General features: G+C 37.2%; 1 protein-coding gene across 1 annotated transcript in view; it reads left to right on the forward strand.

Moving 5' to 3' along the window:
• The window catches only part of UBR3 (ubiquitin protein ligase E3 component n-recognin 3 (putative)), a gene marked incomplete at its 5' end in the record, with an annotated part of 276,638 nt that overhangs the window by 132,548 nt on the left and 116,681 nt on the right, over positions 1 to 27,409 (forward strand). Inside the window, one exon of the mRNA XM_011945970.1 lies at positions 6,826 to 6,914. Within this exon, the coding sequence (XP_011801360.1) occupies positions 6,826 to 6,914 (89 nt within the window). The remainder of the gene's footprint in view (positions 1 to 6,825; positions 6,915 to 27,409) is intronic.

Genomic DNA, 27,409 nt, shown 5'->3' on the forward strand with positions numbered 1-27,409 from the left:
ATATATATATGTGTGTGTGTGTGTGTGTATATGTATATATATGTGTATATATATAGGATAATTACATGAGGGTGGATTAGAGTGGGGTAAGACTGGAAATTGGGAGAGCAAGCTACTTAGTCATCTAGTGGGGCAGGTGTGGTAAGGGTCTGAACTAAGACAGTGATGATAATAAAGAGAGGAGGAGATGTATATGAGATATTTAGCAGATACAAGTTGTTAGACTCGGTAATCAGCTTGATGTGAGAAATGAGGGAGATGTCATGAATGGTGGCCTGATTTCTGACTTGGATAATGTTCCTTTTACCAAGATAATGGAGTATAGGAGGGGTCTCAGGCTCAGTAGTAAAACTGATCTGTTCAGTTCTGGATACTACTAAGTTTAAGAGGGATACCCAGGTGAAGATGTCCAGTCAGATATAGGGTTTAAGATTTAGGGGAGAATTCTTAGAGATACAGATATGAGCACATAGGTGATAGTAGAATCCTTATATATGGGAGAAAGTGTACAGTAAGAAAATGAGAAGACTGAATATAGAACTCAAGGGAAAAACATTAAGGGGAATGACTGAGGAAAGGGTACCTACAAAGGTGACTGATAAATGGATGGCTGAGCAGAGTAAGAGAAAAACTGGGGTGAGTGGCGTTAGAGAAGTCACAAGAGGAAGTTCAGAAGCAAGAAACTTATCAAAATTGTTAAGTACTATAGGAGTTCAATAAGATTGGCCATCCTGTTTGATTTATTAGTTAGGAGGTCATCCTTTGGTACCTGTATAAGGAGCAATTTTAGTCACATATATAGTTATACTACATCTTTTTTTTTTTTTTTTTTTGAGGCGGAGTCTCACTCTGTCACCCAGACTGGAGGCCACTGCCCAGACTGGAGGCAGTGGCGAGATCTCAGCTCACTGCAAGCTCCGCCTCCTGGGTTTACGCCATTCTCCTGCCTCAGCCTCCCGAGTAGCTGGGACTACAGGCACCCGCCACCTCGCCTGGCTGGTTTTTGTATTTTTAGAAGAGACGGGGTTTCACCGTGTTAGCCAGGATGATCTCGATCTCCTGACCTCGTGATCCGCCCGTCTCAGCCTCCCAAAGTGCTGGGATTACAGGCTTGAGCCACCGCGTCCGGCCTTATACTACATCTTTGATGTAATTAAGAGTTTGTTGGGAGGTCGAGGTGGCCACCTGGCCAACATGGTGAAACCCCATCTTTACTAAAAATATAAAAAATAGTTGGGCGTGGTGGCGTGTGCCTGTAATCCCAGCTACTAGGGAGGCTGAGGCAGGAGAATCGCTTGAAGCTGGGAGGCGGAGGTTGCAGTGAGCTGAGATTGCGCCACTACACTCCTGCCTGGCGACAGAGTGAGACTCCATCTCAAAGAAAAAAAGGGTTTGTTATAAAAAATTTATATTAATATGTGCAAAAGACTACGGTAGATTAAGAATTTAGGAGAATTCCTAAATAGGAGTTATAAAGAACTAACAAAAAATTTGTTTCCATGGGAGAAAGGACATTCAGTAACATATAATTTAGATGACCAGTCATTAAGTTTGAATTAGTAATAGCCTAGAATGTAATAAATCTACTGACAAAATTAGAAGGTTGAAAATGAGGTAAGATTGTTATTTTTGTCAATTAGTGGTCTCTCTTAGTGGTCATATCCTTCTTTCTGTTATATAATAGTATATCCTTGTATTTTGAAAGAAGATAAACAGTGAATCAAAATCTGTTTTTTTTTGGTAATTATTACTAATAATGTGATACTGGAGGACATAGTTTAGATGCTACTTTTACAAAGGCCCTGATGCTACTGTAATAAATAATATTCTAAAAATTTTAAAGGCTTTCTTTGTGATAGATTTTGTTTCCTTTGAACAATGATGGTATTGACAAGTACTTGAAACTAATTTGTAGTGGACAGCTAAGGATTAAGATGACTATTTGGATCTCACCATGCTTCTCACGTTTGTCTTTCCTCTGGATTTGTTTTGGATTTTCATAATAAAGGCAGAACCGTTCATAAACACTTAATGAGGATCCATTTCCAAGTACCTCACCTTTAGACAAACTCAGTATCACTTTCATAATAGATTAACTTCATAGAAAACAAGATGTAAGCAGAAAACATTAGATGGTTGTAATAAAAATGCAGCTTCAATGTCTGTGCCTCAGGAATTAATGGAAAATTTTTGAGTTATACTGAATCTGCCAGAACTTGTGTATGTTCTTTGTTAATGGCCTTTATTTACATTTATGCCCATTTAGAAAAGTAATAATCTCGATTAAGAAAACATTCACAACAATGACATTCCATTTCTGGTTAGTATAGAAACCTGCTATAGAAATACACTTTAATACTAGTGTCAAGCAGTTACATTTGAGGTTTGCTTATGTTTAATAGATTTTAAAAAGTACACTCTATGGACATACGTATCCTAATTGTTAAGTGTACATGTTTAAAGGTGAGCTGTAGAGTGAGTGGCATTAATTAAAGAAGCATGGCAAAACTTACAGATTTGCAAAATAGTGATTCAGAAGACCAAAAATGTAGTCTATCACTGCTGTTGTTGCTCAAAACATTTTTGGAGGTCACTTAGAATGCTTTGAGCATCCAGAGCACATTTTTCTTTGCTTCCATTTCTTCCATTATGGCAAATGTTTGTCCTTTGAGGGTGGATTTAATTTTAAAAAGCTTTTTATTTTGAAGGAATCTTAAACTTACATAAATGGTTCAGGAAGTTCTTCGTATCCTCAACTATGAGAATTAGCAAATCAATATGGTATTTGAGTATGATTAAATCTTTAGATCCCAAGTTTTGATAGTTGTCCCAGTAATGTCTTGTCTCGTCTCCCCTCCCCTCCCTTCCCCTTCCCTCGCCTTCCCGCCTCCCCTCCCCTCTCTTCTCTTCTCTTCTCCTTTTTTCTTTTCTTTTTTTTTGGAGACAGGGTCGTGCTCTGTCGCTCAGGCTGGAGTGTAGTGGCATGATGACGGCTCACTTCCGCCTTGACCCTCTAGGCTCAAGTGATTCTCCCGCCTCAGCCTCTTGAATAGCTGGTACTACAGGTGTGTGCCACCATGCCTGGCTAATTTTTAAAAATCAGTTGTAGAGATGAAGTCTTGCTATGTTACCCAGGCTGGTCTCAAACTCCTGGGCCCAAGTGATCCTCCCGCCTCAGCTCCACAAAGTGGTGTGATTACAGGCATGAGCCACTTCTCCTCGCCCCCAGTAATATTTCTTTTCTTTCTTTGTTTCTTTTTTCTTCGTTTTTGAGACAGAGTCTTGCTCTGTCACCCAGGCTGGAGAGCAGTGGCATGATCTCGACTCACTGCAACCTCCGCCTCCCAGGTTCAAGCAATTCTCTGTCTCAGCCTCCCGAGTAGCTGCAATTACAGGCACCTGCCACTACGCCAGGCTAATTTTTGTATTTTTAGTAGAGACAGAGTTTCACCATGTTGGCCAGGCTGGTCTTGAACTCCTGACCTTGTGATCCACCCGCCTCGGCGTCCCAAAGTGCTGGGATTACAGGCATGAGGCGCTGTGCCCAGCCACTAATATTTCTTATAGCAGAAAGATCCAGTTCATAATCACTCCTTGCATTTAATTGTCATGCCTCTTTGTTCTCCTTCAATATAGAAGTTTTTATTTTCATGATCTTGGCACTTTTAAAGATTATGAAGCAGTAGTAACATTGTAGAATATCTCTTAATTTGGGATTCTCTGTTTTCCCTTTATATTTTGACTCAGTTTATACAACTTTGGTAGGAATGTCAATGAAGTGTTGCTGTTTTGTTTTCATTGTATCCCATAAGGTGTTACATGATTTCAATTTGTTTCATCACTGGTGATTTACTTTGATCATGTCTGCCAGACTTCTTCACAGTCAAATTACCTTTCCCACCCCACTTTATAATTAATACATAATTTGTGGAGAGATACTTTGAGATATTGTAATATCCCAATCCATATCAACTTTATATTCATTCATTTTTATCAGTATGGACTCATGGGTTCCTATTTTATGGGTTATAATCTCATATGCTTGTTATTAATTTTGGTGCTCAAATTATTACAGATTTGGCCACTAGGAGTCACATCAAGCTGGTTTCCGGGTCTTGATGATCTGTCCCCATCATTCTTTGGGCATATTCTTATTTTCTGGGGCAATAAGATGTTCCAGGCTTGGCCAGGTGGTGGTTCACACCTGTAATCCCAGCACTTTGGGAGGCTGAGATGGTCAGATGACCTGAGGTCAGGAGTTCGAGATCAGCCTGGCCAATGTGGTGAAACCCCGTCTCTACTAACAATACAAAAATTAGTCAGGCATGGTGGCGTGTGCCTGTAATCCCATCTACTCAGGAGGCTGAAGCACGAGAATCGCTTGAACCCAGGAGGCAGAGGTTACGGTGACCCTAGATCACGCCACTGCACTCCAGCCTGGGCAATAGAGTGAGACTCTGTCTCAAAAAAAAAAAAAAAAAAAGATGTTGCAGGCTTATCTTGTACTTGGAGTCAGCCATTGCTCCAAGGTGTCCTGGTTGCTTTTAGGAGAGAATGGTATTTAGAAACCCCAGTCCGTGTGTTTATTCTAATGAAGTATAGCTGTCTCAGGTCCTCTTAGGACAGAGCTGGGGAAAGTTGTGTGTGTGTTTCTTTGTAAGTCTGTGTTTGTTTTGGAAGGTAGTGAGAGAGAGGAAGGGAGAAATTTATATTTAGTTTTATGTCTACCTTTATGTACTGAAAACTGAGTTCACTCTCATACTTTCAGTTTCAATCTATCACTCTAGGAGTCATTCTTGTTTTCTCTCTTTCCATATTTGTAACTCTGTAACTCCCTACTTCCACAGTGAGATACCTGACACCTATAACTCTCTATCTCTCTCTCTGTATCTGTGTATCTGTCTATCTAGATAGATATATTTAACTTTGTAGTTAAAAAATTACACATATTTAACTAAAATTTTACCACACAAATGCCCTCCTGTGCCAGGCTGTCGAGTCCTGACACTGCATACTAGGACATGTTCAGAAAGGGAAGAGAGGGGACGGGTAGATGTAATTTTTTGAAATGGCCATCATCATTGAGAGTTGACTTTGATGAATAAGGTGAGTGATCAACCTGGATAATAATATTTTGGCTCAAAAACAGTATAAAAGAATTGTTGTTATAAAATAATAAGGCGAGTTTTTTATGTGGATCCTAAATTATCTGTAAATGTTAGAAAAGGAGTGTTAACAATTTTTTGAATATTATTGTCAAAAATATATAACTTCTCATGGTAAAGTGGACCACAGAACTTGACTTTATAGTTGCTCCTGATTATCCCCACTAATTTGATGGGAGCAAATGTGTGGATAGTTTAAAAATTACTGTATTTCATTCTTCTGAATTTTATGTGTTATATCCTTGAATCAGATCAGATTAATAGAAAAATACTTTTAGGTTTCCCATAACAATGATTGCATAGACTGTCAGTTTAACATAATGCTTTGACTTCTATACTGTATAGACATAATAAATGGTCATTAAAAAAACTGCTATAGTATACTCTGTCCATTGTGTTCTCATTCTTCTGTATTATGGGTATGACACAAAGAACATCAGCTCCTCTTTGAGTTTTGTTCAAGTAAAAAGTTTATCTCTTCCATGAACTAACATATAATTTACCTTTTCTAACCTTTCTTTTTTCTTCTTTTTCCTCTCCTTCACTTCTTGTTTAAATTACTAATTTAACCTTTCCTTGCTGGGAGTGAAACTTCATGCTTACTGGTATTGTTAGCATCACATAATCTCAAGAAACCTGTCACCTTTGACTTATTTTCCTATTCCTATGTTATGGTAACATTGTATTGGTGGATTTTTTTTTTTTTTTTTTTTTATTTTTGATTTTCACCTTTGCCTAATGGCTGTTCCTCACTCCTTGTTTTTTTTTTTTTTTTTTTGGCAACCAGATGCAATTAAAATATTCTTTGGAAGTAGATAAGGCATACATAATAAATATAATATAGTGAATTAATCCAAGGGAATATTTAGGGCTTTGTAATACAGTTTCTGTCTTATGTTGTGTTTGAGACTCCTTCACATTCCTTTACTTTATACAAAATAAACCAAACTTGAAATATGTCCTAGTAGAAACTGAGAAACTTACTGGCTTCTGTTCATTCTCTGATAGGAGAGACCTATTCTTAGGGTAACAGTAAATATGACTGTTCTTATCTTTTAGACTTCGTTTATATCTAAACATCAGAGCTTCTTCTAGCCATCAGTTTACTGTTATTTGTGCCTGGGGTTAAATTGTTAGTCTCTTGCCAAAAAAGACTTGCTCTTGCTGCCTTCTGACATATACTTAGGAACTTGTGTTGTTGGAAATCCAAATATTCTATCTACCTTAATTATTATTTCACATTTTAAAGTACATCTTGGCTTTTATTTTTATTAAACCAGTGAGTTTGTAACCTTTTAAAATTAGTAGAATCCTTTTAAGGACAATCAAATATTAGAAGAAATTTAATACATAATACAAAAAATAGATTGTTCTCAACTGTGTGCCAGGGGTTAACCAGGATATTCCCTTCCTTGACTGTTTCTTGCATTCCAGCAAATTTTTTCTTTAATTTTTAGAAAATGTGGAAAGAAAATAAAGTCATGCATTTAGTTAAAATACACGCATATATATGCATTCAAGCATGCATGTACATTTTCATGCATTTTTGTGTACCTAAAGACATACATATATACATATTCATACATTATATACTCCTGAAATATAGTAGCTAGGTCTTAAGCACATCTGATACTTAAAACTTTATTTCTGTTTAATCTAGGCGACAGAAGGCTAGAGAGAGGCAGCAGAAATTGCTTGCAGAGTTTGCTTCACGACAGAAAAGCTTTATGGAAACTGCAATGGATGTTGGTAAGTCAAAATTATTAGTTTAGAACTCTCATAATTATACTTACTACTTTAGGGATGATGTAGTCCAATCTTTTACTAATTTAAAACATTACAGACTTATTATTTCTAGTGTTTATTTGGTCTGTATTTAAATAATATAGTGATGGAAGATCAGACTTTTATTATAGACAGTCCATTCTGTTGTTAGTAGCTATAATTGTTAGGAAGTTCTTCCTGATGGTAGCAATATAGTATGCTCCTTTTGTTCCCTTCTGTTAAACGGTCTCTTAGATTTGTGAGATCCATCAATATATATTTACTTATCTTGGTCTTTTTCTTTGAAATTATCTTAAAATCCTTCAAATAGTTTCAAATGCTTCTAGTGCCTCTTTCTGGTACCTCTTCATTATTTCTTAAAATCAGGTGAACTTCTCATTTCCATTAAGATTAGCATTAGAATTTATACAGTGAGAGAGGATACCATGTTTCTCTATGATAGTAGCCTTTTACACACATTGGAGAAATAGATTAAATCTTAGTGTCAGTCTTTAGTTAACCAGGATATTCCCTTCCCTGACTATTTCTTGCATTCCAGCAAATTTTTTTTTTAATTTTTAGAAAATACAGAAAGAAAATAAAGTCATGCATTTAGTTAAAATAACACGTATATATGCATTCGAGCATGCATGTACATTTTCATGCATTTTTGTGCACCTAAACACGTAACCAACTTCCGGAAGAAATTTGTAAAGATCAGTTCAAATTTAGCCTAATGGGTTCTAAACCATCAAGTATAGTTAATGTTCAAGATATAACTTTGACAGAAAGAATACAGATTGAGCACCCCTAATCTGAAAATCTGAAATCTAAAATGTGCCAAAATCCAAAACTTTCTGAGCTTTGACTTTCCACTTGTGGCATGATGCCATATGTGGAAAGTTTTTGACTTAAGATTCATCTTTTGAATTTCTTTTCTGGCAACTTGTTGACTTCCTTTTCATTTGGGTCTGTTACTAGAGAGCTATGAAGTTCAAAATCTCTATTAGGTTTTTCCAGAGGGACAGAAATGGTAGGATATGTATATATGAAAGGGAGTTTACTAGGGAGAATTGGCTTACATAATTACAAAGGTGACATCCCATGATCGGCCACCTGCAAGCTGGGGGATGAGAAAAGCTAGTACCATGGTTCATTCCAAGTCTAAAACCCTCAAAACCAGAGAAGCTGAAAGTACAGCACCCGATCTGAGGCTGAAGGCCAAAACCCCCCAAAAGGCCATTGTTACAGATCTGAAAGCCCAAAGGCCAATTTATCCATTTCTTTTAGGTTTTCCAGTTGGTTGGCATATAGTTGTGGCATGATGCCACAAGTGGAAAGTTTCACACTTGACCTCTTGTGATGGGTTGCAGTCAAAACTATATTTCATTTACAAAATTATGTAGAATGTTGCATAAGCCTGGGTGCGGTGGCTCATATCTGTAATCCCAGCACTTTGGGAGGCCAAGGTGGGTAGATCACTTGAGGTCAGGAGTTTGAGACCAGCCTGACCAACATGGTGAAACCCATCTCTACTAAAAATACAAAAAAATTAGCTGGGCGTGGTGGTTCACACCTGTAATCCCAGCTACACAGGAGGCTGAGGCAGGAGAATTGCTTGAACCAGGAGACAGGTTTCAGTGAGCCGAGATAGTGCCATTGCACTGCAGCCTGGGTGACAAGAGCAAAAAAAAAAGAGGTTGTGTAAAATCACCATAGCCTGTGTGTATAAAGTGTATATGAAACATAAATGAATTTTGTGTTTAGACTTGGGTCCAATCCCCAAGATATCTCATTATGTCTGTGTAAATACTCTGAAATCTGAAAAAAATCTGAAATCTGAAACACTAATGGTCCCAAGCATTTCAGATAAGGGATACTCAACCTGTACTGAAATTCTGTTTATGGAATTTACTTAGCATCAGTTGACTTTATCATATGAAAGAAGAGGGTTTAGTTTATTGACACTACTTTCCCTTTCTCTCTTCTTTCCAAAAATTGATAATTTTATTTTTGTTTTTTTACATGTTTAATATAATTATAATATTTATGTATCGTTCTATCTGTAGTAGTCAGTATCTTGATACTGCTTCATATAAAATGAACTAATAAGCACCCCATCCTTCCTTTCCTCTTCTACCTCCTGCCTTTTTTCAGATACTTTTAAACTTTTAAATTGTCAAGGTTGCTGACATTTTGTTTTGCAGTCATATTAATGTCTTCTGTGTGAAGATTGACTCTTAAAAACAATGAAGGGTTTGTATTAGTATGACTTTTTACATGCTGTTGAGTACAAGGCTACAACCATTGACTATTTTTGAGTCTGGTGGCCCAACTCCTGGACCTCTTCAGAGAGACTATCTTTAGTACATAGCCTCTTTTCTTCCAGTCCCTCGATTGCTAAACCCATATGACCTTTTATTTGTTTCTATATGAACCATGACTTTGTTATGTTGCCTTTTGTTTTCCCTGAAGTTCCCCAACTGTCTTTAAATTTTATTTTTAAAATTTTATTGTAGCAAGAACCAGTGTGCCTTTATGATATCTCTGTTATTCTTCCTACTCAATCATACTGTCTTTTGCATGGAATTCTTTTCCAATCTGGTCCATTTGTTCTTCAGGCATGCCCTACAGCCATTACCTGAGGATTTTCCCCTTTTGGGATTGATAATAGAGTTTCTTGCATATTAATGTCATCTCTTTTTGAAATCTTGTTTTATTGGGGTGCCAATTCAAGTATATATATATATATATATTTTTTTTTTTTTCTTTTTTTAAGAGATAAGGCATTGCTATCTTACCCAGGCTGGATTTGAACTCCTGAGCTCAAGCAAGTCTCCCACCTCAGCCTACCTAGTATCTGGGACTATAGTCATGCACCACCATGCCTAGCTCAAATCTTAATAATGACGTTTGGTAGCTCAACCGTCTGATTCTTTATTTCTGGAAGGGACTTTAGTCTACTCTCACACTTGATTGTTCATTTAGATGGATGTAGAATTCCAGGTTGATAAACATTTTCTGTCACAACTTTACAACTGAAGGCATTGCCTCTTTGTCTTTTACCATTCATTTGATAAAAAGTCTGGTGGTAATCTAATTCTTACACCTTTGTAGGTGAGCATTTTTTCCTTTCCTGTGACAAATTTGTGATTATCTGATCCTTAGAGATCTGAAGTTTTATCATTTGTATCTAAGAGATTTTTTCCCATCCTCCTTAGTGCTTAATGAGCCTTTTCAGTGTGAAGATTCATATCTCTGAAACTATGAGATTTTTTTTCCCATGAATTTTTTTTTTTTTTGATAACTGGTATAGTCATCCTCCAAGATGGTTCTTCTGAATGATCCCTATCTCCTGGTCCTAATGCCCTGTGTAGTCTCCTACATTGATGTGCATGACCTACAGAATATGGCAGAAGTGAAGGTATATCATTTCTCATATTAGGTAACGAAAGACATTACGGCTTCTGTCTTTGTTACTTTCTCTCTCCCTCGGATTACTCATTCTGGTGGAAGCCAGCTGCCATGTCATGAGTATCCCTGTGGAGGCCCATGTGAGTGAGGAACTGAGGCTTCTTTCCCCAGCAGTCATGTGAGTGAGCTTGGTTGTGAAACTTCCTATCCCAGTTAAGCCTTTATTTAATTTTGTTATTTTTTCTTAACATTTTTTTTTTTTTTTTTAACTAAAGAGACAAGGTCTCTCTGTATTGTTCAGGCTGGCCTCAAACTCCTGGCCTCAAAGCAGTCCTTCTGCCTCGGCCTCCCAAAGTCCAGGATTACAGGTGTGAGCCACTGCCTCTGGTGCCAGTTAAGCCTTTAAATGACTGTAGGTTTGATAGTAATTTCAGGAGAGCTCCTTAGCCAGAACCACACCACTAAGCTGCTCCCAGATGCCTGACCCTCAGAAACTGTTGGAGATAATTCTTTTTAAGCCACTGAGCATGAGGGTATTTTGTTATACAGCAATGCTTTCCTTCTTAACATTTTATTCTTTTTTGGGACTCGTAATTGGATATTGGATCTCCAAGACTGATCTTTTAATTTTGTAATGTGTTTTATCTTTTATATCATTTGTTCTTTTTGTTTTATACATATATAGATTTCCTCTCTCCAGTATCTTGTTCTTACCATCTGTATAGAATTTTCTCTAAAAATCTTTCTGAATGAGTTTAGGGTGTTTCTTTTTTTTCTTTATGTGTTTCTCTCTCTAAATTATCCTTTATCCTTCTAAATTGCTTGAAAAACTTAAGTTAGTCTTTCATGTTGTTAGTTTTCCTCATTTGCCTGATGATTCCTGATTGTCCTGGAGAGGTGGTCTGGGTAGCTCATGTGGGTTTGTTTTACTGAGGTGTAAAGAGGTTTGGTCCTAATAATTGTCTCTAGTCTGTGTACATGGGTAAGGTGTGTTGACTGTCAGATTTGGATTAGGGATGGGAGAAGGGCTGACCACTCTAGGTTGGAGCGCCCAGATGCTAACATTCACATTAGAAGCCCCAGTTTTCTCTAAGCTGCTTGTTCAGTTTCTTTGGATAAGAATAGGCTGCTTTTTGTTGTTGTGGATGATCTGTTTTTTCTCTGAGGTAAATGCCAAGCCCCCTGAATGCTCTGTTTAGTCAGAGTTGGGGAAGGAATTGGGGTGCTATGTAGTGATGTCTATATACAATCCTTCCAATAATTATTCTGTTTTCAGAGGCATTTTATACTTATGGCTCCTGTCTTCTGCCTCATGTGCTGATTCTGAGCCCAGAGTTGACATTCTAATGGATAGATCAATTCTTCCTTTTCTGTAACTTTCTGATACCACATATCTTTTCTCTGTCATCATGCCTCTATCTTCTCCAGTCTTTCAGAAATGTTATTGACATCTCCTATTTGCTGGTGAAATTCTCTCCTACCACTTCATCCTTTTTCTCTATTCTATGGGAATATTTCTTCATTTCTTTTCTATCTTTATTTCAATGGGATTGTTTTTAAAAAGAATGAGGGACAAAAGCAGATATTTAGCCTGTAATCTTGAATTAAATACTTAATATGCATTATTGCAGTGTATAAAGTTAATTTTTTGTAACAAAAGCACTAAATTTTTATTAAAATTTAGAAAACACAAATAATAAAAAATAAGAAATAATGACTACCAGATTTCCTAACCTAGGTTGTATCCTTACAAGACTTTTTCTAAGAACATATGCATATAAATGTATTTTTTACCAAAATGAGGTTTTACAATGCTATTTTTTATGAAAAATTCCAAACGTAGAGAAAAGCTGAGAAAATAGTCTTGTGAACACCCATATACCAATATAACCATCACCTTGTTAACATTGTTCTGTATATGTTCTCTTGCTTTCTCTCTGTTAAATGAAGTAAGTTGCAGACCTTACTGCTAAAGTACTTTTAACATGCCTGCGTTAGGATTGAGAGTCTTCTCTTACACAATCACAGTACATCATACCTAAGAAAATTACCTTCCCATAAAATAAAGAAAATGACTTCAAAATATCAAACTCAGTACTATGTTAAACAGTGAAATTATTGAGTAAAACTTTAAAATTTCTTAAATTTAAAAAAATGTTTAAAAAGTACAACAAATTTTAAATTGTTTCCAGATTATTTTGTCCTCATTGCATCCCACCAAAGATACCTAGTCAAAGTTTTGTGCTCTGAAGTTACTTAGGAGCAGTCCTTTTTTTGTGAGGTGATGTAACTAGTCTGATGTATAGTTTTAGTTCATCCATGTCAGTATGTTTGCAATTTTAAGAACTAAGAAAAAAAGCTTAATTAATACTTTAAGAAAGTGTTTTTATTTGCTACTTCCCACTCACAAGTGAGACAAAACAAAAACAATTTTCTGAGGAATCAATTAAGCAACGTACCCAGAACAGTCTGGGTGGTATTTGCCTTGAATAAGAGACTGGTCACCTTATCCTCTGAGGAAACTGGAGGGAAAGAGGAAAGAATGGATGGAGATAGAGGTAAGTTCCACTGGCTTTAAGGGAAATGGGGAGCTCAGGCAGATCACCTTTGATTGCTTTAGTTTTCAGGGGTTAGGTAAAAGGTGAGTTCTTCTGGGTGAAAAAGAATGTGACCTGAAGTTTGGAATTGCTGAGGAGAGTGGGAGACATTGGTCATGAAAGCTGACTATAAATATTGATAAACAATGCTTACAGCTCAGTTCTGATCAAGATCATAGATTTGAATGTCATAAGTGCAAAGTTATTGACTCCATGTCCTAATTTTTGGAAGGTTTGACCTCTTTTGGCAGTAGCCAGGGCACAGGAAGAAAAATTGAGGGATCAGGCAAATATGATTGCTAGCAAACAGAGGCAGTTCACAGAAGTCTTCAGGATAATGAGCTCTACTTTCTCCCAGTCTCGGTTCTTGCATGCTGCAGTGGTGACAGGTGAGGCAATAAAGATTTATGGGCATTTCATTTGTTTATGTTGGCCATGGCCACACCACTAGGATTCCGGATCACACTGATTCTGTATTCCCTTTATTTATAGCAGTCTCTTTCCAAAGATATCTGACCCCAAAAAGCCTGTTTGAGACCCCATTTTCACCCATGCTCAAGATAAAACTTGCAAACATGTTGTTCTGCTTTTGATGACTATTTACACGTCACATTTTGTACTATAGTATTATTAACACACGAAGCAGGGCCTATACCTGAAGTACTATTAATACTTGGCAGCAGTACTGATATAATTTAACCTTAGCCAGATCCTCTCCCTCATTTGTCAAATTCCCCCCCCTTTTTTGGTCTTATTTCACATCTGTGTTGTAAGAACGTAAATAATCTGTATAGTAGTATCTCCTTATCACTGGGGATCTGTTCCAAGGCCCCCAGAGGATGGCTGAAACTAACCATGGGTAGTATCAAACCCCATATATACTGTTTTTTCCTATACATGATAAAGTTTATACATTAAGCACAGTAAGAGATTAGCAACACAATAATAAAATAGAACAATTACAACAGTATGCCAGCATCACTGGGATACATCTTATACTTCGGGGCCATTATTAAGTAAAATAAGGGTTACTTGAACATAGGCATTGGGATATTACAGCAGTTGATCTGATAACAGAGATGGATATTCTGGACAAAGGGATGATTCACATCCTGGACAGGACCAAATGCGACAGTATGAGATTTCCTCACGGTACTCAAAATGGTGCATAGTTTAAAATTTTTGAACTGTTTATTTCTGAAATTTTCCGTTTAATATTTTCTGACCGTGGTTGACCACAAGTAACTGAAACCATGGAAAGTGAAATTCTAGATATGGGGAGACTACTGTAGTTGCTTCTTTTTATTGTGTCTATATCTTTGTTTATAACAAAAATTCTAATGTAGAAGCATAACATACAAAATATTTCCAATTTATAACATACAGTATGTTATAAATCCTCTAATCAAATATAGTACATTATTAGGTAGTTTAAGTACAAAAAATTTTCTCTCTGAATGCAACAGATTTCTACTGTGATTAGTACTCTTGCCTGTCTGTTTAATGCCTTTCTGTAGTTATCAGGTTCCCTACATGAAGAGGCAGTATTACTTCTGCATTTCCTTTCATCCTTCTTTCTTGATCATTATCCTCCCCCCACCTTTATTTATTTTTACTAGCCATCTAGGTGTAGGAGTCAAGGTGTTAGATTATAACCTTGATCCATTAAGGTTTGTCAGGTTTGTCAGATAGGTATAGCTGAAATGCAACAGAATTACGTTCCCAGTGAGAGTTCAGGTACTTAATAAAGAATAAGAATTTATTTGGGAATTACTTTCTGTTATTAAACATATTAGATTTTAATTGTAAAATTTATACAGTACAGAAAAGCATCAAGAAGGAACAATTTTATCCCTGATCCCACTATCCAAATAATGTACACTACTGATTATACTGTATAGCACAATTTTATGCCATGCCTTTTTACCTGATATTTTAGTGTAAGAATTTCCCTACGTTATTATTGAAAGCTTCTTGTAGCTATTAAAGTCTGTATACCTCTTTGGGGAGACAGTGTAGTGTAGTGGTTGCGAGCATGGACTCTGGACCCTGACTGGGTTTATATATCAGCCACACTCCATTGCCTGGAGTAATTTACTTAACTTCTCTCTGCCTCAGTTTTCACATTGTTACAAAGGAATTTTTAGATTACATCATAGGGTTGGGAGGGTCAAATGTACTAGTACGTTTAAAATGCTTAGAATAGAATGGTACATAATAAGCATTACATAAACATTGGCTATTGCTGTCATCATTTTTATTCTACAGTTTGCTTAATCATTCACCCACGAGTGGACTGTAGGGTTTTTTTTTTTCTAATTTTAACTATAATAAACACTGTGTACATAAAATTTTTCCTCTATTTTTGGTCTCGGTCCAAGAGTATGAATTTTGGGGGTTGAGCATGATGAGGATGAAACATATTTTTGTATGTTAACTGTGTACTCAGGACTGTGATAATACGTTATGTATATTGCATTTTGTCTTGACACATCCATGAGATAGGTATTATCCCAGATACAGATGTCTAGGCTAAGAGAGATTAAGTAAATTTGAGGTTATACAGTATACAAGTATACAAGTTTTGTATACTCTTTACTATTCATATTTAAAGCAAATCGAGGAGAGTATGCTCCCCCCACACCCCCACCCCCACACACAGTTGGTAGCCTATACATAGGAAGGGATAGATATGAGATCAATTGCAAAATAAGAATTAATAGACCTGATGGTTGGTTGATTGCTTCAGGCACAGGATAGAAGTGATATTCTGAGTGTTTGGAAAAGTTTTTTTTTTTATTTTTAGAAAACAGACTGAAAACACTGCTTTTCCAATAGACACAACAAAAATCCTTGCTGTGACTCTACCACTCTTGCCTGGTTGTACAGTCAGTCCCACCTAGATCATATGAATTGAAAAGGGTGGTGAAGGAGTGATTTTTGTCAACAAAAATTGAGGCCTGTCATTATCAGAAAGGACAATAGCTACTGGGTGGATAAGAACAGCATCTGTCCACAGACCGCATACATTAAGATTTCCCTTGGAAAGTAGGAGAGTCTGAGCTGAGAGCTGCCACATTGCAAGATTTGGTTGACTTTTATTGTTATAGATGGAAGGAGTTCTTTTATTTAATAATACAGCTTAATTTGTGATTTATCCTTTTAACAGTATAAACAAATACATATATGTTTGTGTGCTACCATTTATATAAGAAGTAGGGCTGGAGATATGAATATATCTTCTTATATAAATATATATAATTATGTATATTATATTTAAATATAAAATATTTAATTTTTCTTAGTGTCCCTTTCTTAGGTAAGTGTATACCTTTCTTAGGTAACATATATGTACACTTTCCCTACCTTGCTTTTTCACTTAATGTCATATCCAGGGGATCCTGCCCTGCAGTGTGTAGAGATATTCTTCATTCTTTTTAAAAATTTTAATATTTAAAAAAATTTGCACATAATAACTGTACATATTTATGAGGCACATGTGATATTTTGATACATGAATACAGTATGTAATGATCAAATCAGGGTAATTAGGCTGTCTGTCACCTTAAACATTTATCAGTTCTTTGTGTTGGGAACATTTCAAATCTTTTTTTTTTTTTTTTTTTTGAGACGGAGTTTTGCTGTCGCCCAGGCTGGAGTGCAGTGGCCGGATCTCAGCTCACTGCAAGCTCCGCCTCCCGGGTTTACGCCATTCTCCTGCCTCAGCCTCCCAAGTAGCTGGGACTACAGGCACCCGCCACCTCGCCCGGCTAGTTTTTTGTATTTTTTAGTAGAGACGGGGTTTCACCGTGTTAGCCAGGATGGTCTCGATCTCCTGACCTCGTGATCCGCCCGTCTCGGCCTCCCAAAGTGCTGGGATTCCAGGCTTGAGCCACCGCGCCCGGCCGAACATTTCAAATCTTTTAGTTATTTTTAAATACATAATCAATTATTGCTAACTATCGTTACTCAACTGTACTATCAAACCCTATTCCTTCTATAACTGTATGTTTGTACCCATTAACCAACTTCTCTTCATCTCCTCCTCCCCAACCATTCCCAGAGTCTGGTAACCATCATTTTGCTCTATTTTCACAGGATTCACTTTTTAAATTCCCACACACGAGTAAGAAAAAGTGGTATTTGTCTTTCTGTGCCTAGCTTATTTCACTTAACATAATGGCTTCCAATTCCATCCATGTTGCTGTAAATGACAGGATTTCACTGTTTTTATGACTAAATAATATTCCATTCTATACACACACCCACCTACCACATTTTCTTTATTCATCTGTTGATGGAAATTTAGGGTGGTATCTTCACTATTGTGATAAGAATAAGCATGGACACGCAACTAGCTCTTCAATATACTCATTTCTTTTCTTTTGAACATATACCCAGCACTTGGATTGCTGGGTCATTTAGTAGATCTATTTTTACTTTTCTGAGGAACCTCCATACTGTTTTTCATAGTTGCTATACTAATTTACATTCCTACCGGTAGTATACAAGCATGCCCTTTCTTTACATCCTTGCCAGCATCTGTGATTGTTTTCTTTTTGATAATAGCTATTTTAACTGGGGTGAGATGGATGATATCTCGTTGTGGTTTTGATTTGTATTGCCCATATGATTAATCATGTTGACCTTTTTTTTTTTTTCATATGCCTGTTGGCCATTTATATGTCTTTTTTGAGAAATGACTTGTCAGATAATTTGTCCATTTTCAAATTGGATTATTTTCTGCTATTAAATTGTTTGTTTCTTCTGTATTCTAGTTATTAATCCTTCGTTGCATGGATAGTTTGCAAATATTTTCTCTCATACTGTAGGTTGTCTTTTCATTCTGTTGATTTTCTTTGCTGTACAAAAGCTTTCTAGCTGATAGAACCCCATTTATCTATGTTTGCTTTTGTTGCTTGTACTTTTGATGTTGTACACAAAAAAATCTTTACTCAGACCAATGCCTTAAGCATTTCCGCAGTGTTTCCTTCTAGTAATCTCATGGTTTGAGGTATTAGAAAGTCTTTAATCCATTTTGATTTGATTTTTATATATGTTGAGAGATAAAGGTCTAGTTTCATTTTTCTACTTATAGATACTTAGTTTTCCTAACATCATTTACTGAAGGGACTGTCTTTTCCCCAGCACTGAATGTTTTTGGTACCTTTGTTGAAAATCAGTTGGCTGTAAATATGTGTATTTATTTCTGTGTTCTCTATTCTGTTCCATTTGTCTTTGTGTCTTTTTTTTTTTTTTTCTTTTTTGAGACGGAGTCTTGTTCCGTTGCCTAGGCTGGAGTGCAGTGGCACAATCTTGGCTCACTGCAAGCTCCGCCTCCCGGGTTCATGCCAATCTACTGCCACACAAGTAGCTGGGATCACAGGCGTGCACCACCAAACCGAATTAAATTTTTTTTTTGTTTAGTAGAGATGGAGTTTCACTGTGTTAGCCAGGATGGTCTTGATCTGCTGACCTCATGATCCGCCTGCCTCAGCGTCCCAAGGTGTTGGGATTACAGGCATGAGCCCAGCCTGTGTCTGTTTTTTATGCCAGTACCATGCTATTTTGATTAATATAGCTTTGTAGTATATTTTGATGTCAGGAAGTATGATGCTTCCAGCTTTTTTATTTTTTCTTTTTTTTGCTCAGGATTGCTTTGGCTATTCAGGATGTTTTGTGGTTCCATACTATGTGAATTTTTCTATCTCTTTTTCTATCTCTGTGAAGAATGTCATTGGTATTGATAAGGATTGCATTGTGTAGATCACTTTTGGTAGTGTGGTCATTTTCACAATATTCTTCCAATCCATGACATGAGATGTCTGTCCATTTTTTGGTGACGTCTTCAATTTCTTTCATCAGTGTTCTATAGTTTTCATTGTAGGAGCTTTTACTTCCTTGGTTAAACTTGTTCCTAGGTTTTTTTTTTTTTGGTAGCTGTTGTAAATGAGTTTTTCCCTTGATTTATTTTTCTGCTAGTTTATTATTGACGTATAGAAACACTACTGATTTTTCTATGTTAATTTTGTATCCTGCAGCTTTACTGAATTTGCTTATCAGTTCTAAGAGTTTCTTGGCAAAGCTTTTAGGATTTTCTATATGTAAAGTCAGGTCATTTGCAAATAGGGACAATTTGATTTCCTCCTTTTCCATTTGGATGCCCATTATTTCTCTTGCCTAAATACTCTGGCTAAAACTTCCAGTTCTGTGTTAGAAAAGAGTGGTGAGGGTGGGCATCCTTGTCTTGTTCCAGTTCTTAGAGGAAAAGCTTTCAGCTTTTCCTTGTTCAGTACAATGTTAGTTCTGGACTTGTCATATACAGTCATTATTATGTTGACATACCTCCATCTATACCTAGTTTGTTGGGGTTGTCATGAAGGGATGTTGAATTTTGTCAAGTGCTTTTTCTGCATCTATTGAGATGATTGTACAGTTTTTGTCCTTCATTCTGTTGCTGTGGTGTATCACATTTATTGATTTGCATATGTTTAACAATCCTTGAATCCTTGGAATAAATCCCATTTGATCATGGTGAATGATCTTTTAGCTTTCTAGTATTTGATAAGGATTTTTTGCATCTGTGTTCACCAGGGATATCTGCCTGTAGTAGTTTTTTTGTTATGTCTTTGTCTGGTTTTTGTATCACAGCAATGCTTGCCTTGTAGAGTGAGTTCAGAATAATTCCCTTCTTTTCATTTTTCTGGAAGAGTTTGAGAAGAATTGGTGTTGGTTCTTTAACATTTTGGCAGAAATCAGCAGTGAAGTCATGTGGTCCTGGGCTTTTCTTTGATGGGAGACTTTTTATTACTGATTCAATCTCATTACTCATTATTTATTTGTTCAGATTTTTAATTTCTTCTTGGTTCAATTTTGGTAGGTTGTATGTGTCCAGGAATTTATGCATTTCTTTCAGGTTTTCCAGTTGGTTGGCATATAGTTGTTCATAATACTCCGTAATGATCCTTTGTATTTCTGTGGCATCATTTGTAGTGTTCCTTATTTCTGATTTTATTTTGAATCTTTTCTTATTTTTCCTTAGTATAGCTAATGGTTTGTCAATTTTATCTTTTCACAAAACGAGCCTTTCATTTCATTGATCTTTTGCATTTTTTAACTCTCAATTTTATTTATTTCGGCTCTGATCTTTATTATTTCCTTCCTCTTGCTAATTTTAGGTTTGGTTTATTTTTGCATTTCTGGTTCCTTGAGATACATCATTAGGTTGTTTATTTGAAATCTTTCTACTTTTTCAATGTAGGTGTTTATTGCTATAACTTTCCTTTTAATTCTACTTTTGCTGTATCCTAGAGGTTTTGGTATGTTGTGTTTCTATTTTCATTTGTTTCAAGAAACTTAAATTTCCTTCTTAAGGCTGGGCATGGTGGCTTATGCCTGTAATTCCAGCACTTTGGGAGGCCAAGCAGGTGGATTGCTTTAGCCTGGGAGTTCAGAACCAGCCTGCACAACATGGCAAAACACCAAAATACAAAAATTAGCCTGGTGTGGTGGTGCATGCCTGTAGTCCAGCTACCTGAGAGGCTGAGGTGGGAGGATTGCTTGAGTCCAGGAGGTAGAGGTTGCAGTGAACAGAGATCATGCCACTGTACTCCAGCTTGGACGACAGAGTGAGACCTTGTCTCCAAAAAGCAACAACAACAAAAATTCCCTCTTAATTTCTTCGTTGATCCATTGGTTGTTCAGGAACATGTTATTTAATTTCCGTGTATTTGTACAGTTTCAAAAGTTCCTCTTGTTATTAATTTCCAGTTGTATTCAATTGTGATCAGAAAATATACTTAATTTGATTTAAATTCCTTTAAGTTTGTTGTGACTTGTTTTTTGGCCTAACATGTGATCTATCCTGGAAAATGTTCTATGTGCTAATGAAAAGAATGTGTATTCTGCTGCTTTTGTTGAAATGTTCTGTAAAAGTCTGTTAGGTCTATTTGGCTTAAAGTGTAGTTTAAATTCAGTGTTTCTTCGTTGATTTTCTGTTTAGATGATTTGTCTAGTAATGAGAGTGGGCTGTTGTAACCATTATTGTATTGGAGTCTATCTCTTTCTTGAGATCTAATATTTGCTTGGTATATTTGGGTACTCTGGCATTGAGTGCATATATATTTAGAATTGTTGTATCCTCTTGTCTGGGTATGGTACCTTGTGTCTGTAGTCTCAGCTACCCAGGAGGCTGAGATGGGAGGATCACATGAGGCTAGGAGTTTAAGACTGCAGTATGCTATGATTGTATCTGTGAATAGCCACTTCACTCCAGCCTAGGCAACAGAGCGGCAAGACTCTGTCTCTAAAAAAACAAACAAAAAGGAATTCAGAATTGGGACCCCCAATCCAGACCTGTATATCTAGATCTGCAATTAAAAATATACATATATATATTTTCTCTTTTTGAATTGATCTCTTTATCATTATATAATATTCATCTTTTTTCTCTTTCTACAGTTTTGGACATAAAGCCTGTTTTATCTGCTTGCTTTTGTTTTTCATTTGCATGAGGTTTTTTTTTTTTTTAATTCCTTTACTTTCAGTTTATATGTGTTTTTACTGGCAAAGTGAATTTCTTGTAGGGAGCATGTAGTTGGGTCCTTTTTTTTTTTAAAAAAAAATCCATACAGGCAGTGTGTATGTTTTAAGTGGGGAATTTAATTTGTTTACATTCAAGGTTATTAGTAATAGATGAGGACTTTTTTTTGTTGTTAATTGTTTTCTGATTGTTTTGTGTATCCTTTGTTCCTTTCTTCTCTCTTACTGTTTATCATTGCGTTTTGGTGATTTTCTGCAGTGATAACATTTGATTTTTTAAAATTTCTGCTGTGTGTATCTGGTCTGCCAGTGAGTTTTATATATTTTCACTTTTTCATGGTGGTGATTATTGCGTTTTTGTTTCCACACGTAGTACTCTCCTGAGCATTTCTTGTAAGTTTGATCTAGTGGTGATGAATTCTCTCAGTTTCTCCTTGTCTAAGAGAGACTTTATTTCTCCATTATTTCTGTAGGATAGCTTTGCTGTGTAGTATTTTTGGTTGGCAATTGTTTTCTTTCAAAATTTCAAAACTTTGAAAATAACTATTTTTTACTGGCCTATAAGGTTTTTGCTGAGAAATCTGTTCTTAGTCTAATGGGGATTCCCTTATATGTAACTTGATGCTTTTCTCTTGCTGTTTTTAGAATTGTCTTTTTGTCTTTCGCTTTTTACAATCTGACTGTGATTGCCTTGGGGAGGACATTTTTGAGTCTAATCTATTTGAGAACTTTTGAGCTTCTTGGATCTAGATGTCCATATTTCTTCCAGACTTGGGAATTTTTCAGGTATTACTAGTTTTCTATGCCATTTTTTATCTCTTCTTCTTTGTTCACTTATGGCGTTCCATAAATCTTGTAGGCTTTCTTCCCTCTTACATTCTTTTCCCCCTCAAGTAATTTTAAATGACTTATCTTCATGTTCAGAGATTCCTTTTTCTATAGTCTGCTGTTGAAGCTCTGTATGGTATTTTTGTTTTATTTATTCAGCTGTTTGTTTGGTTCAACTCTTTCGGATTTTTGTTTGGTTCTTTCTCATGATATCTATCTCTTTGTTGAATTTCTTATGCATAAGAAATTTTCCTGATTCTATTGAATTATCTATCTGTATTTTCTTGTATCTAATTGAGTTTCCTTAAGATTCGTCTTTCGAATTTTTTTTCTGGCAATTTGTTGATTTCCTTTTCATTTGGGTCTGTTACTAGGGAGAGATGAAGTTCAAAATCTATGTTAGGTTTTTCCAGAGAGACAGAAATGGTAGGATATGTATACATGAAAGGGAGTTAACTAGGGAGATTTGGCTTATATAATTATAAAGGTGACATCCCATGATAGGCCATCTGCAAGCTCGGGGATGAGAAAAGCTAGTACCATGGTTCATTCCAAGTCTAAAACCCTCAAAACCAGGGAAGCTGAAAATACAGTACCCGGTCTGAGACTGAAGGCCTGAAAACCCCCAAGAGGCCTTTGTTACAGGTCCCAAAGGGCAAATAACCTGGTGTCAAATGTCCAAGGGCAGGAGGAGAAAAGGTGTTCTGCTCTGGAAGAGGGAGAGAGGGAGAGAGGAAGTCAAGCAAGCTGAATATCACTCTTCTGCCTGCTTTGTTCTAGCTTTACCCACAGTTTATTGGATAGTGCTTGCCCACAATGAGTGAGATGTTCCTCTTTCATTCACTGACTCACATGTCATTCTCCTCTGGAAAACCCTCACAGACACACCCAGAAACGATGTTCCACCAGCCATCTAGGCATCCCTCAATGCAGTCAAACTGACACCTAGTATTAGCCATCAGTTCGTTTTGTCATGTCATATTTCCTTGCTTTTTCATGTTTCTTGTGTCATTGCATTGATATCTATACATCTTGTGGAATTGTGTCTTCTGAACTTCCTAGAGTGGCTTTTGTAGAGAGTGATTCACCTGCAGTTGAGTCTTAGTGTGCTGGCTAGGAAAGATGTTGTGACTCTGTTTCTGGGTGTGTATAGCAGTGTAACTTCCATGCAGCTTCTCTGGTGGTGTTCAATATCAGCAATAACTGTGGCCTAGGCTATAGAAGTTTGTGGTAGCAGCAGTGGTGACACAGGCTGTTAATGTCCTTGGTGGCAAGGACTTTTGGGCTCCTCCTATTCTCATTTTCTCCACAGTGGGGAGACTTACCCAAGGGGATCCCTCTTGGTGTCATGTCTTTCATGGCCTATGAGTGCCAGTAGCAGTGCTGGGTTCCAGGTGCAGGTGCTTGAAGGGGCTGTGGGGCCTGGGTCTCATGAACCTATTATGGCACTTGGGTCTTGGCATGCCATTTTGCTTTCTGTGGTAGGGGTAGATTTAGGTTGCCACAGAGACAGGATCTGTGTGTGACTCTGAGGCACCTTCTAGCAGCTTGGATTCAGGGAGTTGGGTTGTTTACCCCTGGGAAACAGGTCATATCTTGCCTCTGGGGAAGAAAGGGTGCTCCTGAGGTTTGAGCCCAGGATGCGGGGTATAGCCACTATTCGGGAGTCTGAGCCAGTAGGGCTTAGTGGCAGCCAGGTCCCTGGGGATGTAGCATTGTATAATGGTGACTCTAGACTATGATGGTGGGACTTGGCAGTATCCCAGACTCTGTGATCCCAGGTGCAGTGTCAGCAAGTATGTCAGAATGGCCAAATACAGATGTCATTTGGGCCCTTGAGGGTTATGGAGCAGCACAGCAGGGAGTCCACTTCCCATAGAGAAGGGTGTCTCAGCAGCTCAGACTCTAGGGGCTAGTCTAATTCCAGGGAAGCAAATTACTAGAGTTTTTTGGCCTGTATGGAGGAGTGTCTCAGCTCAGCCACTGCTCTGTTTTCCTGGGATGAGGGGTGTTGTATCAGCCTAGCCCTAGGCTCTGTAGCTCAGCCAGGGCATCAGTTCCCCAGGAGGTATTGTACTGTTAAGAGAATGAAATGGTGTGCCGCAGACTGAGAGGAGATATTTGCAAAACACATATCTGATAAAAGACTGGTATTCAAAACATAGAAATAATTCAACAATAAGAAAACAAATAGCCTAGCTTTTAAAATGAGCAAAAGATCTGAATAGACACCTTACAAAGAAGATTCTAGAATGGCAAATAAGTGAAGATGCTCAGCGTCATTCGTCATTAGGGAAATGCAGAGTAAAACAACAGTGAGATACCATTACATGACTATGGCTAAATTCAGAAATCTGACACTACCAATTTTTTGTGAGAATGCAGAGCAGTGGGAACTCTCATTCATTGCTGGTTGGAATTCAGAATGGTACAGCTGCTTTGGAAAAGTTTGGCATTTTCCTGTGAAGCTAAGCTTAATCTTACCATATGATCCGTCACTTGTGCTCTTAAATATTCATCTATTTATTTTATTTATTTATTTATTTATTTATTTATTTTTGAGGCGGAGTCTCGCTCTGTCGCCCGGACTGGAGTGCAGTGGCCAGATCTCAGCTCACTGCAAGCTCCGCCTCCTGGGTTTACGCCATTCTCCTGCCTCAGCCTCCCGAGTAGCTGGGACTACAGGCGCCCGCCACCTCGCCCGGCTAATTTTTTTTGTATTTTTAGTAGAGACGGGGTTTCACCGTGTTCACCAGGATGGTCTCCATCTCCTGACCTCGTGATCCGCCCGCCTCGGCCTCCCAAAGTGCTGGGATTACAGGCATGCGCCACCTGTAATTACAGGCATGCCCTGCCTTCATACTTATTTTTCTAGCAGCTTTGTTTATAATTGCTCAGAATTGGAAGCAGCTAAGATGTCCTTCCATAGATGAATGGATAAAGAAACTGTGGCACATCCATATAATGAAATACTGTCCAGCAATAAAAAGGAATGAACTGTTAAGCCACATGAAGACATGAGTGAATCTTAAATACATACCACTTAGTGAAAGTAGCCAATCTGAAAATGTTACATACTGTGTTCCCAGTTATATGGCATTCTAGAAAATGTAAAACTATAGAGACAGTAAATAGATCACTAGTTGTCAGGGTTGAGGTACAGGTGAATAAATGAAACATGGGAGTTTTTTTAGAGCATTGAAATTATTCTGTGTGATACAGTAAACTTGGATACGTAATGCTGTTAAAACCCTTAGAACTTTATAGCAGAAAGAGTGAATCTTTAAAGTATGTATATTTTAAAAAATCGTTTAGGAGATGGGGTGATTCCAGGATGGAATGCAGACTATGACAGGAGAATCTAACTGTATTGCAAATGTATGAAACAACCACTCTGAAAAGGGTAGGGGGAAAGGTGCTAGCTACCTAACTTTGGAAATAAATAGCGTCTATAAGACTAAAGGCAAAAGGAACTGTGTATAACCAGTGGAAAAAGTTTCTCCATGGCATCATGAGTTAACAATTCTGAAACCACTGTACGTATATACTGAGATTGAACAATTAAGTAAATGAATGGCAGATGATGAGAGCTGGATTTCTCACTGTTGGAGTAAGAAGTTACAGATAAGAGGAGAAGGCTTGAATGATTCATGTGATAATAATGGATTAGAGTTAGAGACATTAGTATGAACTCATGTTTAGACAGCTCTAGATAAAGATGGAATTATATATGTATAAATATAGGCATATGCGTATGCGTGAGTTAGTGTACAGACACATAGTCCCTTGTTTTGTCAGCTGAAAGGGCCTAGAAGCAAGGACATTCCAGTAGAAACTGGGTTGGGGAGTTATATTCCACCTCCTCGTGAGGGTAAAGGCACTACATAAAATATTTGGTATTCTTCTGCTTAGGAAACTTTATCTGTGTTCCTTTGTTTATTTATTCGTTCATTTATATTAGTATGTATTCATAGATATTTCCCAGGTACATACACACCCATTGCCCAGGTCTTGGTTTCTAATACAGTCCCCTCCTCCCTTGCTGAAAAGAGGAACTAGGGTCCTTGGAGAAATGGCTGATTTTTAAGAACTGGGACGTGCAGGGTGAATCTGGTGTATCTCATAGGGCCAGAAAGTAGAGGGGTACTCAAAAACAAACAGCCCCCACCCCCTCTAGTGATGATATGGGCTGGGGCTATGTCAAGGTGCACAGGAGCCAACTGAGACATTCCAGTGGCCAAAGCTGGAACAATTTGAGCAACAAAATAAAGTATAAAGCATTATAACGCTGAGTATAAAAGAAATATCAATCAGTATATACTAGTATAAATGAATGAATAAATAAATAAGGTCGCATAGAGAAGTTTCCTATGCGGAAGAATACCAAGTATTTTATGTAGAGCCTTTACCCTCAAGGAGGTGGAATATAACTCCCCACTCCTTAAGTGTGAGCTGCATGTAATGGCTTCTTTATGTGGAAAGAGGGGAAAGAGTAATTTTACAGTAGAGAACTTGGGAAACATCTTAACAAGGTGATCAAGGTCAGCGTTAGCAGTGGTAATTCATGTTAATAGTATGTACCTTCATATGATGTGATGAGAATGATGCTTCTCTGGTCTTCCTCTCTAAAATTGATAACCTTAGACTAATCATGAGAAAAACATAAGACAAATCATAATTGAGGACTATTATGCAAATACCTGGACAGTACTCCTCAAAACTGTCAAGGTCATCAAAGCAAGGAAACAAAGAAAGTCTGAGAAACTGTCATGCTAAGAAGAACCTAAGGAAACTTAACAACTAAATGTAGTGTGGCATCCTGGGATGGAAAAAGAACATTGGATGAAAATGAAGGAAATCTGAAAAAAATTGAACTTTAGTTAATTTGTCAATATTGTATTAATAAAAATAAATAATATATATTCATTAATTCTAACAGTCATACCATGCTAATGTGAAGTTTAAGGTGAAACTGTGTGTGGGGTACATGGGAATTCTCTGTAGTATCTTCAAAACTCTAGTATCTGCAAGTCTAAAACTATTCTAAAACGGGAAGATTATTTTTTAAAAAAGAATGCGAATACTCTCTCTATACACCAA

The sequence above is a fragment of the Colobus angolensis genome, unplaced genomic scaffold (genome assembly GCF_000951035.1).
Source record: "Colobus angolensis palliatus isolate OR3802 unplaced genomic scaffold, Cang.pa_1.0 Scaffold247, whole genome shotgun sequence".
Lineage (NCBI taxonomy): Eukaryota > Metazoa > Chordata > Mammalia > Primates > Cercopithecidae > Colobus > Colobus angolensis.